The sequence below is a fragment of the Coturnix japonica genome, chromosome 1 (genome assembly GCF_001577835.2).
Source record: "Coturnix japonica isolate 7356 chromosome 1, Coturnix japonica 2.1, whole genome shotgun sequence".
NCBI classification, from domain to species: domain Eukaryota; kingdom Metazoa; phylum Chordata; class Aves; order Galliformes; family Phasianidae; genus Coturnix; species Coturnix japonica.
This window is the reverse complement of record NC_029516.1, coordinates 152365264-152383246: the sequence shown is the minus strand read 5'-3', so window position 1 is coordinate 152383246 and position 17983 is coordinate 152365264. Positions and strand designations below refer to the sequence as shown.

Here is a 17983-nt window from a genome sequence, read left to right as displayed (position 1 = left end):
CCGCCATTTTGTCTCCGCAGCGCCCTCCAGCGGCAGCCTGAGGAGCGGCCGCCATCTTGTCCCCGCGGTGCGGGCGGCGCTATTGGCCCGTTCAATTCCCGCCGGCCAATCAGAGAGGCGGAGCGCGGCGGGGATTTCAAACGGCGCGGCCGCTCCCAGTCCGGCCGGACATGGCGGCGCGGCTCCCCCCGCAGCTCCACAGCAGCCGCAGGTCCGACCCCACGTACCGAGGTAAGGATGGGGTCGGAATGGGTCCGATTTCCTGCCTCCCTGTGTGAGGAAGGAGCTCGAAAGCGATGGAGAAGCTCAGGGGTTGCGTTGCCTGTCAGGAGTTCGTTGGTTGCGTTTTGTGCGGCCTCGTGACAGCTCTCTTGTTCGCTTGCTGTTTAGTTTTTAACTCAATGAAGTGCTTGATTCCTTGCCTTAAAAGATTAATATCGAGGGCTCAAAGGCGATATTCAAGCGATTTCTACTAACTCGACTTCCGTAAGGTGGAAATATCTCCGTGTTGAGGGAATGCAGGGATGGGGGTAACCTGAGAGAGGCCTTTCAGTATCTAAAGGGGACAGGCTCTTTAGCAGGGTCTCCTGTGACGGGACAAGGGGAAATGATTTCAAGGAGGAGATATTCAGATTGTATATAGGTAAGAAGGTGCTTTGTGTGTGTTTCTTTGTTTGCAATAAGGGCAGTGAGGCAGTGGCACAGGTTGTTTAGAGAAATGGTGGATGCCCATCACTAGGGATATCTGAGGCCAAGCTGGACCAGGCTCTGAGCAACCTCATCTAATTGCAGATGGCCCTGTTCATTGCTGGGAAGTTGTATTACATAACCTTTAAGGGTTCCTTCCAACTCAAACATTTCTATGACTTGATGAACAGCTGATTTAGTAGTCAGCGCAGAATAACAGCCATAGTGTAAAGCTATATTCAACTGCCCCTTGTAGCTGGACTTCCTTAAGAAATGAGATGTTTGTGAGCACTGTGTATGTTTGGTGGCCCTGCCAGGCAGAGGGGTTGGAACTTCATGATCCTTGAGGTCCCTTCCAAACCTGGTCATTTTGTGATTAAAGAACTGTTTAGCAGGGTCTTGTTGCTTTCCTAACTATATTTCTTAGAGGCGAAATATGGCGTTACTAGTTTAGCTGAATGTAACAATGTAATGTATTTTTTAAACCCCTTAGAACAGAGAAGACAAAAAGTCGAAGAATATCTATCAAGAAAAAAGACCTTTTCTGGCATGCCCATCCATGACAATGAGGCATCAATCAGGTACTGTTATTTCCTGCTGTCATTTATATTCCTTTTGGAAATGGGCTGTTAGGGAGGTGGGCTACTTTAACTGTACTAGTGACCCTATTCCCTATTGTCGTGTTTGATCTACTTTACTTTTCCTTGTTTTCTGCTTCTTTGGCTACTCCCCTCTTCCCCATTTCTCTGTCCTGGAGGCAGAGTTCATTGTTTCAGTGTGAGTTCAACTTGTAGATTGCTGCCTGCATTGTCTTTTTGTGCTGTGTTTAAGATGATCTTTATTTTTAATACAGTAGCAGAACTAGGAAAGCAACTAGCAATAAACTGCAAGATAAAACAAAGCTGTCAGCATCTCCAAAGCCAGAAATGGTAAGTCCTTGACAGCCAAATACTAATAGCAAATACTAATACTAGCCAAATACTAATGCTAATAATAGCCTAATACTAATGCTGTGACTACAGCGTTCTGCTCACTGAAGTCAGAGTACCTGAAATGTAACTTCCAGAGTATAAGAATTTTGCAGGTGCGAAGGCACATCTAGTTAAGATTTTATTTGATGATTGCTTAATGTCTGGCTTACTTTCAGTCTTCAGAGATGCTATTTAAAATCTTATTGAGATCTCCTGACAGAATAGAGAATTCCTCTAGTGTGCTTGTTTGTCTTTAAACTAACCTACAGCTGAGTGTTGTGATGCTGGTAGACTTAATGTAATCAGAATAGGATGCTGAATATATAGGAACTAGATGCACTTCTCATAACCTCTGAGCTGTGATTATGGTAAGAATGTGAAGGCAAGAGTTTTGGGGAGTAGTAGGGGACAATGTCTTATAAAACAAGGTCTATTTCTATCTACAAGTCATTAATAACAAACGTTCTTTCTATTTTGGTAGCACATCCTAATGGCCTCATTAAAGACTTCTCTCACTACCTCCATTCATTGGTAAAAGGAGGAACTGTGCTGCCATTAAGTGATAGGTTATTCAAGTTGTGATTGGCTTTTGACTGCGTGCAGTCAGAAAGCAGTTCTGTAGATCTCTAATTGGAAAGGAATGAAAAGCTGACAGTGGCTTTTAAAAGGATTTCTTTCTGTAGGGAGAGTCTAATCCTCCCTCCTACTCCCAAGGTTAAACTTAATCGTTATTTGATTCCTAGATATGAGTTCTGGAATAATAGTTGACTAATATTCTACTTGGCGTGTGTATATGTATTCTACTTCTGTACCCACTATCTTTAAATTGGCATTTATTGTTAATTGATTCCCTTAAATATGGAAAAGCCTTTAGAAAACTTAAACAGCCTGCAACGTGAATGTACGTCTAACATCTTCATGGAAATGCTTCTGATTTCAGGAAGATAAGGAGAACGCCAATGAGCTTTCATGGGACCAATCGAGCAGAACATCAGAAGAAAATATCATTTTAAAATCTTCTACGGTCACTCTGGCATCGGAGATGGATCCTGAAGTTTGTGCTTCAGTGAATAAAGGCAATGAAATCAAGTCTGAGCGTGTGTTACTCAGCAAGTCCTTGCAAGTAAAAACGATAAAGGAGAAACAACTGACAGCAGAAAAACACAGTTCAAATGTCAGCCTACCAAGGAAACCGGTGCTTGGTACGTATCGTGGCAGAGTCATCCAATCCAAGATCAACTCCTTCCGAAAAGCACCAAAGAGTGAGGGGGAGAAGAGTTCTGTGTCAGATGAGAAGCTTCTTACTTCTGCCACCAAACCAGCAGTGAAATCTTTGTCCAGAGGCAGCTGCAATGTAGTTCTGAAGACTGTCAAAGTCACAAATTATCCTAATTCTGCGAAACCTAATTGTGTCCTGCCACTACAGAGCAAACAGTCTGCCAAGCCTGCTATTAACTCTCAGTCCAGCCTCAATAAACAGCCATCGACATCTGCTGTAGTACCAAGAAAATTAACAGTCCAAAAAACGATTGGGAAGAGGGGACCTCAGCAACCAAGGGGTGCTTCTATGAATTCTGACCATGGAACACTAGGAGTCAAGAAATGTGAGGACCTTTGTAAAGATGGAAAACCAGAAGCTCCAGCAAAACGATTTTCTGTTTTTCCCAGTGGCAAAGTAGGACAGGATTATAAAGCTAACAACATCAAGAAATCTCTTTTTCCAAGAGAATCGGCAGAGGAGAGAAGGTAATTGAGCAAGTCACTGTGCCGTAGCTTGATCTTGTGAGGCATCTATATATTCTTTCTGTGAATATCTTACTTGATGTAGTCCCTTCTGTAGAAGAACTGGATTGTTTGAAATAGATTAAAACTGTGGGTTCAATAGTGAGAAATCAGGATTCAGCCTAGTTGCAAAGCTCTTCAGGCTTGTGCCTGTGCACTTATAAACATAAACATTGTTTGCCCTCATTTTTTATCAGGCTGGGTGACGTGAGAGTTTTAAGCATTGCAGTTACTCCTGTAAATGAACTGCGTGTGAATGCTGGTGCTTTACAAAACAAAGACATGTTTATGGACTGAATCATAGAATTACCTGGGTTGGAAAAGACCTTGAAGATCATCAAGTCCAACCGCAGCCTAACCAGAACCCGAACTCTAACAACCCTACACTAAATCATATCCCTGAGCACCACATCCAAACGGCTCTTTAACACAACCAGGGATGGCGATTCAACCACCTCCCTGGGGAGACTATTCCAGTACTTAACTACCCTTTCTGTAAAGAAGTCTTCCTAATATCCAACCTAAGCTTGCCCTGGCGCAACTTGAGACCAAGAAGAATTGGCAGCTGAGCTGTGTGCCTATTAGGCCTAGAAGGAGAGGACTATGTGGATAGTCTTCACAGAATGTGTTTGTGCCTTACTACGATTAATGTCAGTTGATTGTAAAATAAACCATAAAGTCTGATTCATTACAGCTAATAATGTTCTTCCATACAGAGTTCGCCTGGCTGAATGGAGGGCGTCTAGAGGAAAAGTGATGAAGAGGCCACCTACATCTGTGCTTTTGGGAACACAGCCTAAGAATGAAGAACAAGAACTTGCTTATACTGGTGGTTCCTTAAATCACGAATTAAATAGTGAAAAAGTCAACAAGACTCTCACAGAATGTCTGCAGTTAGCTGAGCAGGTACTTAGTCTCTTGCCTACAATTTCTACTCATAGAGCCCTACAGCATGGGAGTATTGTGGGTGTAGTGGACCTGTGAATCAGATGCAAGGGGTTAATTGCTCCTGAAGTTAAGCGATATCATTGGCTTTTGCTGACAGATGGAGAAGTTAGTTGTTGCTCAACCTTACTAATCACAGAATCACAGAATGACCCGGGTTGGAAGGGACCTCAAGGATCATGTAGTTCCAACCCGCCCTGCCTGGCAGGGCCACCAAACATACACCTTTACACAGAACTTTACTTGCAGAACTACACAGTATAATTAGGCGATAATGGTAAAATCATAAAGTAGAAGAGCTATTAAGTAGCCATCTAAAACGTGTTTGCATTTGTGGAAACGTGCCTGGATTTCTGGAAGCATTTATAAAGTAATTCCATGTCTATCTATGGGCCATGCAGTTTTGTACGTAAGAGGAATAGCATAATTGGTTTTCATTTGGAAGAACAGGTGAATGGGAATGAGCTCACCTCATAGTTCAGTCCTGCAAATATTTGCTATCTCCAACTTCCAGGGCTACAAAACAACAACAACAAGCACTTGGCTTTTGGGGTCAGAAATAGCTGAAATGTGGTGCTGCAGGATGTTCACTGCACTTGAACTGTTTTTTTTGCTTCAACTTTAGGGATGTCAAGGTAACAAAGCACGTGCCATGTTGGAAGAACTGATAGGGAGTATTCCTGGGGCTAAAAAGCTTGCGAAATATTGGATCTGCTGGATGCGTCTTGAACAGATGGGCCCCCCTGAGAAGCTTGTGGCTGGCTATGAGGAGGCTATTTTGGCAGGAGCAATGGTGAGCAACTTGTCTTGAAGCTTGAGATTAAAAAGCATGTGAGTGTGGTGTGTGTATTTAAAAGGAACAACTAAAAAATGCAGCTGCTTGTGATTTTAATACACACTTCTGTGACAGAAGGGCCATTGGACTTGTTTAAGAACTTGGACTTAGTTTGCTCTGTAATTGCTGTAAATACCTTTCTGCTATCAAGAAGTAAGGTTTAGACTCATCGTAGCACCATATGATGTTCTGCCATGAAGAAATAAAGGATTAAAGCTTCTAGTATTAGTAGAAATCCAAATAGAACCCAGTTTTACAGTACTGATGGAGTCAATTCCTTTGCTTTAATACCAGCAGGGTTTTAGGTCATCAAATACAGCTCTAGTGCACTAAATACAGAAAATGCAAGTTTCATACTTCAGACTTTGTCTGAAAAGCATCAAATAAAGGATTAAGAGCATGTGCGCTGTATGTTATGAACCACTTTCCCTATAACTTTATACTAAATAAGTTGAAATCAAATATGATTATGGAATTGTTTTTCTAAAACCAAGTTTGAAATCTTTTTTCTAGCCTAGAGATGAACTGCGGCGCATGCTAATAGATGCTATCAGAAACACTGAGAACTTGGTTAAGTCTGAGGATGGTAAGTACGAGTGTTTCATGTTAGTTCAATGTCTGGCTTAACAAGCAGCACAGATTGTTTAAAACATTTGTGCCTATATTAAATTATTTCATGTAGATTTCTCTTGATTGGTACTTAATTTGAAAACAACTTTGTCTAAAGTAACACTTTAGTAACAAGTTAGTGGAGAAACTCTTGTGTTCAAACTATTTAAACTCTTGAGTCAATGCAGTCCAGCTTTTTTAGCCTGAGATTCAAATGGCTAACAGTTCTTTTTATTTACTAAGTCAGTTGCCTCTTTAACATGTAAGCTGCTTCAACAGCAGATGTTCAGTGTTGGTTGGAAATACTCCAGTTTTTGAAGCAAGGTAGCCATATAAATTCCTGTTTGATATAACAGCCCAGTAAGTATTTGATCTCAGAAACTGACTGAAATATTCTATTCAGAGTTGCTGCACTTGGGAAGGAAGGGAATGATTTCTCAGGATGTACTCAGCCTGAGTTTTCTTGAAGGTGACTAAACTGATTGTATCATGAATGGTGTGGTGAGCAGAACTAGGGAAGTCATCCTGCCCCTGTACTTGGCATTGGTGAGGCCTCACCTTGAATACTGTGTTCAGTTTTGGGCAACTTGGTAACTTAAATTGTTGTGGCTCAGATTCAGTTTTGTAGCTTTCATTCTTGTGCCAAACTAAGATTTCAGAGATTCCTAAAAACATAAACTACTCTGTAATTGTAACTAATCGCAGCTGTACTTTCTTTCCTTTTTCATTCTTAGGGGGAGCTGTGATGGAAACTCATTTAAGTGAGGTAGTGGAAATCAGCAAAGAACTCAATTCATCTGTTGAGCAGGTTCATGAGGCCTTCAAGGATCTTAATGTGGATGATCAGAAAGCAGAGAATGATGACAAGAAGGAAGAGACTGGCAATGAAATGGTCAAAAAAGAACCAGATCTAGTCTTTAAACCAGAAGAGATCTTGCCAAAGAAGAATAAAAAGCACAAAAATAGAGAACGTAGAAAGAAAGGGAAATGTGAAAGAAAAGAGCAGAGTGAAGATAAGGTAAAAGATACAGCTCAAACAGTTAACTCTCCTGAGAAGAATAATGACACAGGTTCTTTAATGAGTTGCAATCCATCTACCAACCCCTGTTTGGAAAGGTAAGACAAGTTAACTAACTTTAACTGGATGGATGGGGAAACTTGTCCAGTTTTCTTTGGATATGGGAGTTGAATGGGAATAGTGATAGTTCTGCTTCTGTTTGGTTCTGGAAGGGTAGCTTACCTGTTCCCATGTTAAGTAATTTGTTTTTTTTCCCAAGTGTGAAGATGCACTATGGAGGAGATGATTCTGACCTGAAGATGATAACCCCTTTGCGGTACTCTCTACGCATTCGGGAGAAGATGTACAAGTATTCAGATACTCCTAGAGATTCTCATGTCTCTTCATCTGAGCAGCTGCAGGAATTGGAATCGAAAGCAACTGCACTTATCCATGAACAGAATGACAAACTGGAAGAAGCAAGCGCTGAAGTAGAGGAGTAAAGAGTAGCATTAACACTACATGAGGGGGGAGAAATTGGATCTTTAAGAAAGCTTGAATGTCTTATTCTTCTAATGTATTTTTAGCAGCCTTAGGACAGAAACTATCTATACCTTGTGTGGATAGCCTAGGATGAAATCTGATTTTATTATGCTTTTTTTATACTTGTATCTTCCTGTGGTTTCAAACTCTTGTGGTATATCTAATGGGCTGTTTAGTATTTAACGATATCAGTGTCTTCGTGTTAAATCTGATTGATACTATATACTTAAAGATTAGGCTTAATGCACTTCATGTAACAGCTCAGTGATTGTATTGTTAATATTTACTGTTTTTCTGTTACAATTCCTGTAAATTCTTCAGAATTGCATATTCTAATTCTTTGCTTACAGATCAAAAGTTACTTAGGTGTTCCAATAGGGAAATATCTACTACAGAAACCAGATAGTGAGGTATACGACTAGTTTTAAATGGCAATATCTGTATTTTTATGGGGTATTTAAACAAAACTGAGTACAATCCCTTTAGTTAGCTGATCATGAATAATCTCCCTAACCCACTTTGTCTGTTTCCATTAGTTTGTAATACAGTAGGCTTATTAAATAACAAATCAGCTGAACTGTATTTGTGTCTTATTTACAGCTTTGGGGTTGGAAACTAATTGCAGCTCATGGCTACAGCCTTGGGACTGTATTTCTGAGTGTTATTTTGGCTTATTCTAATTGTGTCTGCTTCTGAAGTGGCTTTAACTCCACTTATTTTTTTAATATTTAAGGTCTTTTTTCCAGTGTTTAATCTTATGACACTAAATGTAATGAAAGCACATAGTGACTTGGATTACAGGGCTCAGGCCTTGGCTTTTGTGCAACATGGAGCAGCAAAATCCCCTCAGCGAAGCCCTTTGTTAACCGGCCCTTGCAATGAGGCCCCGCCCGCCGCCATGGCTGTGCCCTCCCTCACTGCCACAGAGGCCGGGGCGGTTGCCTCCTTCCTTTCCCGCCCCGAAGTGGGTTGTTCTGTGTTTGTGGAGGCGGCCTCGGGGCCTCGGCTATCGCGGTTTGTAAAGAATGGAAGCGTACGAAGTAGTGAAAGTATTGGGAGAGGGATCCTTCGGGAGAGCTCTCCTTGTTCGGCACAAAGCCAGCGACCAGAAGTATGCCATGAAGGAGATTAGGCTTCCTGTGGTAAGTGATGCATGTGCATCTCCTCCCCTTCCACTTATTTTTATATATATAAACAAATATATACAAAAAATCTCAAAATGAGAGGCTCTGGCTTTCTTGAGGTCAAAGCATGTTAATACTTGGGCACTTGGTTTTATACTGAGTTCATGCAGCGCAGCTGTCAGCTGTTCCAAAGGTATTGTGTGCTGATTTGTTGTTGTATAGTTCTGTGCTGTTAAAATAGAAAATCATTAACTGAACCAGCAATATATCCAGGAAGAAGTCTACAAATAGTAATAAACCTTACATTAAATAAGATTTCTAAAGGACTTCTTAAATTAATTTTATTCTGTTATTCTAAAGTGTCATGTGTGAACGTGTGTCATGGGTATGTATGAAGATGTGTTAGAGTGACCTTTATATGATGTACTTACATTTTCAGTCCTCATCTGGTGTAGAGAACTCTAGGAAGGAAGCTATTCTTTTGGCTAAAATGAAGCATCCAAATATTGTTGCCTATAAAGAATCATTTGAAGGTAAATATACAAATTTAAAATATCTGTTATTTAGAATCATAGACTAACAAAGGTTGGGAAAGATCTCCAAGATCATCCAATCTAACTGTCTGCCTATCACCAATATTTCCCACTAAACCATGTTTCTCAGCACATCTAAATGTTTCTTAAACACCTCCAGGGACAGTGACTCCACCACCTCCCTGGGCAGCCCATTCCAACACCTGACCACACCTTCAGAGAAGACATTTTACCTAACATCCCACCTGAACCTCCCCTGCTGCAACTTGAGGCCATTGCTTCTAGTTGTATCGCTGGTTATGTGGGAGAAGAGGCTGACTTTCACCTAGCGACATCCTCCTTTCAGGATGTTATGGAGAGCAGTGAGGTCTCCCCTGAGCATCTTCTTCTCCAGACTGAACAGTCCTGGTTCCCCAGCTACTCCCCATTAGAATTGTGCTCCAGGCCCCTCAGCATCTCTGTTACTTGTCAACATGTTCCAGGGCCTCAATATCATTTCTAGTAATGAGGAGCCCAAAACTGAACACAATAAAGGTGTGTTTTGTTTTGTTTTGTTTTTCAAGTTTAATTGTAAAGTGTAATTTAAAATTGCGTACTCCTATGGCAGGAAAATCATATTTTTAGTGTGCAGTTGGAACTTTATAGTAACACTAACATATCTATTCTGTTCATTAAATTACTAATTATTTATGAATTGCCTGAAATCTAGCTGATGGACACCTGTATATAGTGATGGAGTATTGTGATGATGGAGATCTAATGCAAAAGATTAAACACCAGAGAGGAAAGTTGTTCCCTGAAGACACGGTAAGAAAATATGAATTTTTGAAACAAGGACCTTGGAGTCCTTCTTCACGTAAACTGAAGTACATCAAGAAGTATGTTGTGTCACATAAAATAATTAATAGATATACATATGCCTTAAACTGCATTAAATGGAACAAGATGATAGTAGAATCATTACAGTTGGGAAAGATCACTAAGGTCATCTATTCCAACCATCAACTCATCAACCCATCAAGGGAATAGAAGCATTTCTTGCTTCTTTTGTAATTTCCAGCAGAACAAGTACTGGACTGTAGAAGGAATGAGAAATAAATTGCTGTCTGTATCTGAGAAATGTGTGAACAGTGTGAAGAACACAGACTTGAATGCATAAATGCATGCACTTAAGTAAGAATATAATACAGACCAGTCAATTAAGAGGTACTGCAAATGAAAAGAAAATGAAGTACTGTGCTGAGATAATAGAGATTAGCCATGAGACTAAATAAATTATTATGCAGCAGTTGGACATTTGAAGCAAATGTGATGCATGAACTCCTTTTGTTGTGGAAACTATGAAATTATTTAGGGGAAAGATCAAAGTTCTGTTGTTGTGATTTAAAAGCCGCATCTTTGTTAAAACAAAAAGACCAGAATCCTCAGCTCATGTCGTACTTAGACTGTCTAAACATCTCTATGACCATTACTTTGTACATCTAAAATAATACAGTTCATTTGAGAGATGGTGTATTATCTCAGTGCAAGTATTTTTTATCTGCTTATTTGCTATGGAATTGTAATTAGCACACATGTAAAATGACCTGTACTGCCCCCCTGGCTTCATGATTGTTATGTGTTAATGGTTTTTTTTTTTCTAGACACAGCGTTCTTTCTGCCATGTTAAAATATATATACTTGTGTTTGAAAGAATTCAGCCTTTTGTGGAAACTGGAAGCCACTGTGCTGGAGTTACTTATGACTCTCAGGTGTTGGAAGTGCACTTCCTTTTTTTTCAGATCCTTTGCTGGTTTGTGCAGATGTGCCTGGGTGTGAAGCACATTCACGATAAGCGTGTATTGCACAGAGATATCAAATCTAAGGTGAACAGAGCAAATTGGTTTGTTTTTTTTTGTCACATACAACTCTTCTGCATGCAGATGTTCCATTCTGCCTCCTGCTACTCCTACATGCTGTCTTTCACTTGCATGGAACCTCATGGTCTTACACATCATCTTAATATTATTATGCCCTTCATAGCCACACTGGTTATAGCACCAAGTGCTTGTGGCAGACTGAAGATAATTTAGAACAATAGTAGAAGCGTGAGGAAAGGTGGATTGATTAAACAGTTTGTAAATATCTTGCCTCTACTTTTTACTTTCTTACTATTTCTTAGCAGAAAGATAGAAACTCAGAAGTGTACTGTGTAATCAACAACTATATAATCAACAAGTGTACAGAGAAGATAGGCTGGCCTTTAGGGAGTGTATAGGAGGAAAGATTATGTTGGAAAAGAGTAATTGGAAATAAATGGAAAATGCCCTCTGGTGTTGTAAGCTTGAAAGAAAACTCCAAGAGAAGTGATCTCCAGAGAGAGATCCTTCCCCAGTGGCAGTCAGCCTTTAAATGGGGTCTAGGAGAGGTGCAGCCAGACTCCACCCCTTCTGGTCACACAGCTGCATTGCCTTCACCTGTGCTCCCAGGGCCAACTCATTGCTCACCACAGGTGGTCAGTCAGAGGTTCAGGCTGTGATTCATCAGTTCCCATACTTAGCTTATTTTTCCTAGAAGCATTAGGTTAAGCAAGTAAAAGGAAATACAGAATGTCAGAAGTGACCATCAATGTCTTGTTTTGTATGTACAAACTGCAGAAGCGTTTCCTAAAAATTATTAAGTGTATTAATCTGTTCTTCTTTTGAAATGCAGAACGTCTTTCTCACTCAAAATGGAAAAGTAAAACTGGGAGATTTTGGATCTGCACGACTTCTTGCACAGTATGTGGATATTTCCACTGATCTCAGTGGCGCTGAGATTTATTTTACGATACCTAAGTAGTACAAAGTGTCTCGAAGCATTACACTTCATGTGGATTTTCTCTGTCATTTCAATAGCCCAGTGTCATATGCCTGCACATATGTGGGAACTCCTTACTACGTACCTCCTGAAATATGGGAAAACATGCCATACAACAACAAAAGGTACTCATGTTTTCAGTGATCACAGATAATGATTGACTGACTGACTTGTTATTCTTATCTGACTTTGTAGTTGAACTTGTTTGATTTCAGGAAAGCCCTGAATTGAGAAAGAGGTAATTTCTGGGGCGGGGGGTCTTAGGTGCAAATGCCTGACTTCCTCTTTGTTTAGGTAACTGAAAGTATAGCATCTTCAATCTTAGAAGCTCAAAAACTGACCTCTGTGTTCATTTGTAAGAGTAAATAAGGCTTGTTTTATTTTTTTAAGCTCTTCTTGCCCGTCTTAATGTAGGGATGATGGCTACAGAACTGATGACTCTTAGATTTATTGAACCCAGTTATTCTAATCCTTATGGGGGAACTTCTGTGAGCAACCTGATAGAATGGCATTCACAGCTTCCTCACAGACTTGATATTACTGAGCTGTTTTGTATCCCCTCTCCTAGTTCTGTTCTGCGACCCTACTTGTACCTGAATCTGATTTGCAAAGTGGCTCATTTTCACAGCAGAGAGAAGACATTATAGCACTTAAGATTTTTCTGCTTCTCTCACAAGAGCAGTGTCAAGTTGCATCTTTTGCAGGTGTCAGTTCTTGCTTTCTGTGAAGAAATTGTGATGTTTTCACTGTAGGAGAATGTTCATTGGCCGGGACTAGGGTTCCAGTTCTCAGAGTTAGGGTTGTGCAGCTTAAGACCATGGAGCACAAAGGTGTTGCAGTGCAGAAGGAGATAAATATTGTTGTAGCAAATTGCTTAGAAGACATTCTGGGAATAAAAAGCTGAGTACAATTGTATGACATCCACATTACTTACCTCAAGGTGGGTTAAAATCAACAAGATCATTTCCACTGGAGAGGCTAAGCACATCATATTGACTTTTAGACTTACTTACATTGATTTTAGTTTATTCAATTCAGTTATGTACACATAGTAGATTTCACTTTTACTGGGCTATTTTATTTGCTGTTAAACTGTAATTTCTGTCTCAGCTTCTCTTATCTTTCTCTATGCCTACAGTGATATATGGTCTCTGGGGTGCATCCTGTATGAGCTGTGCACTCTTAGACATCCGGTAAGTTATGGCTGTTCTGACATTAGAACAGTTTTGAAACTGCTTAAAATTAAATCAGCAGTTAGCTGAACTTTGATGCATTCATAGAGAATTACATTTTTGGCCAAAGTGTTTGCTATACTATAGAGAATCTACATAGATGCATGGCACTATTATTATATAATAAAGTTGCTCTTCTATGACATCGATTTATTTAATACTTTACACACTGTGTGCTCTGATGTTCATTTATTTTTAATGCAGTTTCAAGCCAATAGCTGGAAACATCTAATCCTTAAGATATGCAAAGGATCCTACAGTCCACTGCCATCTCACTATTCCTATGAACTCCATTACTTAATAAAACAGATTTTTAAGAGGAATCCAAAGAATCGTCCATCAGCGACTACTATTCTTGCAAGAGGTTGCTTAGCCAAACTTATCGAAAATGGTTTCCCTTCTGAGGTACAGTGTAGTCTTTTTCTCTGGATTTGAGCAGTAATATCTACGTGTCAGACACTAAATAAATTTCTTTTGTTATTTGGTAGGATATTACAGTATGAAATGTAGTGTTGTGTAGGTCCTACGTTAAAAGCTATAAATGTGTTTGTAGACATCCCAGAAAAATGAGTTTTCTGAAGGGTTTTAAGAAGAAAAGTTGAGTATTTGGCATCGTGCTGCCTAAAATAAGGCATTGTTATCTGCAACAATACTTTCGTGCAGTGTCTCTTTCTAACAAATGCCATATACAGTAGCTTGAGAAAGATTAAAATCTTATAGTTCGAGCATTTGTACACACAATTCCAGGTGACAGAAGAATTCAAGCAAGAATTAAAGGAAATGAGGAAATGCAAAGGCACTACAACAAGACCAAAAGGTCAGTGATGTTTTTCTTGATAAGGAATAATTGAAGTGACTAGGAATTGTAGGATCTTAAATACAGCTGTAAAATGTTCAGATTGTGTGCTTGAATCAATTTTTAATTGTTTCAAAGTTTGATATTCCAGAACTTGTAATACAGTAATACACTGTTGGAGTATTTTCCATACATTCCACCATGAAGCTTCATGTTAGAAGGCTTGTAATTGGGCACAGCTGAGTGCTATACACTATTACCTTCCCTCTGTCAGAAATACAGCGCAGTGCTGCAGTAAAAGATTTTAAGTCTTAGACTTGTGCTGGGATTAAGCTTGTTCATCTTCAAATGAGCAAAACTTTTTGCTGTTGTACTTATTTTAAATGTGACTGGGCTTTCTTTCTCAGAACACAGTGAAACAAGCTATTTTTGTTGTTTGGATTTTATCTAATGCATAAATTCAACTACACTGCATGCATTTAATGACACTCAAATTCATACACAACTGCAGCCCAAGCAGTTGTATTTTACTGCAGAAAGGTTCAGAGGATTTTAACATTGAGGGACTTAGTGCTGAGAATGAGATATACAGACTCACACAGGAGTGTAAAGTAATTTTCATCATCATTTCAACATCAGTGGTAATGATGTCATGCTTCTCAAGTACCACTTCACCACAGACGTTTGCCAAAGGCATTAACTCCTGGATCTGTTCCTTAATGTATCAGGTAGCGTTGCAGCTGGTGGAGGCTCAAAGAAGGAAGAAAGTAAGGTAGGTGTTCAGATATAAATAAACTACTTACATTTTGACAGTTCTGTATGAGAAAAAATTATCATTCTGGTAATGCTAAACTATAGGCCAGTCTTCTATGCCTGCTATCACCTGCACTCAAACTGCAGAGTTCAACTGCAGTTTCAGACCTTTGTAACATTTTGATGTTTGCCGCATTTAGTTCAATTCCAAAGCGGGTTTCATTATAGTTATGTTAATAATAATCTCACTTTTCTGAGTTCTAAGATACTGCATAAAATTATGCATTTTCTTTGCTTTAGGGACAGCCTCCTGTAGAAACAACCTGGTTTGGATGTCGTTCTCACTAGGTTTTAGCACCAATGTGAAATCATAAGTGAGGAGCATTAAGCAACAAGTGACCAAGAAATCACTTCTGAGTAGACTGTAGCACAGCCTGTCCCAGCCATATTGAGTATATTTTTTCAAAGCATGTTGCCAGTAGGGCTCAGTTTTTTTCTTTTAATAGACCTGTCAATCTGGAAAGATTAATATTTGGGTCCGACTTGTTCTCTCAGGGAATAGGACTCGTGTCTTTATATCGTGACTGTTTGCAAATGTAAAACAAATCAGAAATTCACAAATGGCATCAAGTAACTACATTCATACTTAGCCTCAAAAACAGTGATTGTCAAGAAAAGAACATGGAGCGTGAATAGTAGTGTAAAAATAGATGCAGTGCAATTGCTGTGGCTTTCATGGTGTCTGTAGTTTAGTTTTCTGATCCTTAGGCCAGCCATCTTGTAAAACTGTAATACTTAACACCATGTTAATATTACTGCTTTGTTTCTTTGTATAGCGAAGATAATGTTTAACACGGTCCTTGTTCTTTTAAAGCCAAGCAAAGGTGAAAGTAGCAGGTATAGCAAGTTGAAAAGTGAGAATACTACTAAAGGTTTGGATGAATGCGCAAGAGAACAAAGGAAAAGTGATGAGGAGGGTAAGTTGTACAGTTATAAGAATTAGGAATGTCCTTCTAACCTAGTGATTTTAAATGATGTTGATCCGGATCTTTAAACAGGTGGAGCCTCAAGCCTGCATCTTCCATATAGGGAACCCCGGTGGCGCAGTGGTTAAAGACACCGCCTTGCACCACTGGGGCCCGGAGTTCAAATCCCCCCTGTGGCGCAAGTGGTAGAAGTGCAGCTCTGCTACACAGAGGCTCGAATTCCGGGGGCTGGACTCGATGATCTCTAAGGTCCCTTCCAACCCGCACGAAACTATGAAACTATGAAACTATGAAACCTATAATCAGGAGGGGAGTAAACTCTTGGAAAGGGCTGATAATAGCAGGACAAGGGGAAAATGGTTTTAAGTTGAAAGAAAGAAGATTTAGGTTGGATGTTAGGGGGAAGTTCTTCACTAGGAGAGTGGTTAGGCCCTGGAACAGGCTGCCCAGGGAGGTTGTGGATGCCCCGTCCTTGGAGGTGTTCAAGACCAGGTTGGATGGGGCCCTGGGCAACCTGATCTAGTAAATGTGTATGTTTGGTGGCCCTGCCAGGCAGGGGGGTTGGAACTACATGATCCTTGAGGTCCCTTCCAACCTGGGCCATTCTGTGTGATTCTGTGATAAATCCATGCCACTGTCTGTTGCTTCCTAATTGTATTGATTTGGCCAAAGTATTTAGAAAGGATTGTTTGAAGACATTTGATATAGAATAAATGGACTCAATGGAGTTATTCTGCACCCTTTTTCTAAGTTGAGAATTGTGCTCATAGAATCAAATATGAAATGCTGAACACTTAGTGCTATTTTGAATGGACAGTAAACAGCGAGATATCTGCTGTTATCTTTTGTTGTTGTAATTACAGCAGAAACTCTGGAAGCCCTCTCAGGAGTTACTGATTTGACACATCTCCACAGGAGACAATGGGAGAAGAGAACATTCAGTACCATAGTGGATGTCCTGGAAAATGCTCCCTTGCTTTCTTCCAGTTTTACATCTGAAGAGAATAAAAGTAAGATTTAATCACATGTGTTTTAATTGAAATGGTATCAGCGCTTCTTCACAGATGTTAAAAACCTAAACTTCACAGGTAATTTTTAAGGTGATGTAAAAATCATTTACAAACGTTCTATTAACAAGCACTTAAGAAATAATTGCAATTAAGAAATAATTGCAGTTGATGTTGCTAATTCAATTTCATCTGAGTAATAGTATTTAATAATGATTTTATACCTAGATGGCTCTGTTACAAACTACAGTGAAAATAAGCCACGTAAGCAGTGGACTAAGGAAACTCCTCGGACCCTGATGAACATCCTCAGTAATGCAGATGTCAGCTTAGCGTTTAAAACATACACAATTTATAAACCAGGTAAACTCCTATGTTTATTAATAGGCCCTGTGTATAGAGATTGAACAGCCTGTTCCGTGCCCACCCCCCTCTGTGGCAGAGCCTTTTCATTATATCCAACCTGAAGTTACTTGTTTATCTCTACATAAAATAGATAAGAGCTTGTACTCGAATCTGCAAAGATCTAGGTGCAAACTAGAAAATTGTATGTACATTATTAATAATTTCATTCTAAAACTTACGATTTTGGCTTATGCTTTCAAAGCTTCTGAAAATATATTCAGAGGTCCACTTTGTGATGAAACCGAAGCATCTGATGAACTAGATGGGGAACATGAAGATATTGACACGGATTTGGAGAGACTCGAGCCTAGATCTGATGAAGACGATACGTATGTCCATATCGCATCCTTGTATTTTTGTTTTGTTTCATTAAAGCAATTAAAAAATATTATATAGCACTTGGAGATGACCTACTCAGGTAGGGATGTACTGCTGCAGTCCATCTGCAAGGCCTTCATATCAACACACATACAGTGTCTTGTTGTGTGAGTTTGATCTCATCAGTGATGAAGATCTGATGAAACTTTGGGTAAATCCCCTACCGATTCCTTAAGCACAGAAATATAACAGGAAATAAGTCTCTGGTGTTGATGTTTTTAACAGAATTTCTCATAGCGATCGTAATTTTAGAAAAAGAAAGAGAAAAAAATACAAAGAAGATAAAGGTTTTATGAAGTTATATTATTTTGCTTTGCGAAATAACATTCTGTAATCTATTTTTAGGGACTTTGAGGAAGATGACCCAGACTGGGTGTCAGAACTGGAAACGGTATTGAAACACGCTGACTGAAAACATGGAGTTCTTCTACAGTAACGAAAGTCAGTCTTGCCACTATCTGTAATTCAGTTATTAAAAGTTTATTAATAAAATCACCTCGGTCACATTTGGAATATAAGAATTTTCTGTATCACAAACCTGAGGAGGAATTGCACAGCTTTG

The 17983-nt window shown here is 39.6% G+C and overlaps 2 protein-coding genes across 5 annotated transcripts; both read left to right on the top strand.

Annotated features, from left to right (window-relative positions):
* Window positions 1–99: 99 nt before the first annotated feature.
* On the top strand, window positions 100–7946 carry CKAP2 (cytoskeleton associated protein 2). 2 transcript variants are annotated; one of them, XM_015851876.1, is made up of 9 exons: window positions 100–231; window positions 1181–1268; window positions 1544–1616; window positions 2599–3404; window positions 4157–4346; window positions 5011–5178; window positions 5734–5806; window positions 6564–6945; window positions 7107–7946. In XM_015851876.1, the coding sequence occupies exons 1-9, from the start codon at window positions 171–173 to the stop codon at window positions 7327–7329; spliced, it is 2064 nt and encodes a 687-aa protein (XP_015707362.1). In that variant the 5' UTR covers window positions 100–170; the 3' UTR covers window positions 7330–7946. The 2 variants fall into 2 exon arrangements, with proteins under 2 accessions (XP_015707362.1, XP_015707361.1); XM_015851875.1 differs by having other exon boundaries at window positions 1541–1616.
* Window positions 7947–8065: 119 nt separating this feature from the next.
* On the top strand, window positions 8066–17927 carry NEK3 (NIMA related kinase 3). 3 transcript variants are annotated; one of them, XM_015851878.2, is made up of 15 exons: window positions 8066–8511; window positions 8933–9026; window positions 9736–9833; window positions 10808–10891; window positions 11718–11785; window positions 11903–11989; window positions 13003–13057; window positions 13301–13501; window positions 13844–13913; window positions 14621–14664; window positions 15520–15622; window positions 16495–16641; window positions 16867–17001; window positions 17246–17372; window positions 17767–17927. In XM_015851878.2, the coding sequence occupies exons 1-15, from the start codon at window positions 8395–8397 to the stop codon at window positions 17831–17833; spliced, it is 1497 nt and encodes a 498-aa protein (XP_015707364.1). In that variant the 5' UTR covers window positions 8066–8394; the 3' UTR covers window positions 17834–17927. The 3 variants fall into 3 exon arrangements, with proteins under 3 accessions (XP_015707364.1, XP_015707363.1, XP_032298001.1); XM_015851877.2 differs by having other exon boundaries at window positions 10670–10891; XM_032442110.1 differs by lacking the exon at window positions 10808–10891.
* Window positions 17928–17983: the final 56 nt, after the last annotated feature.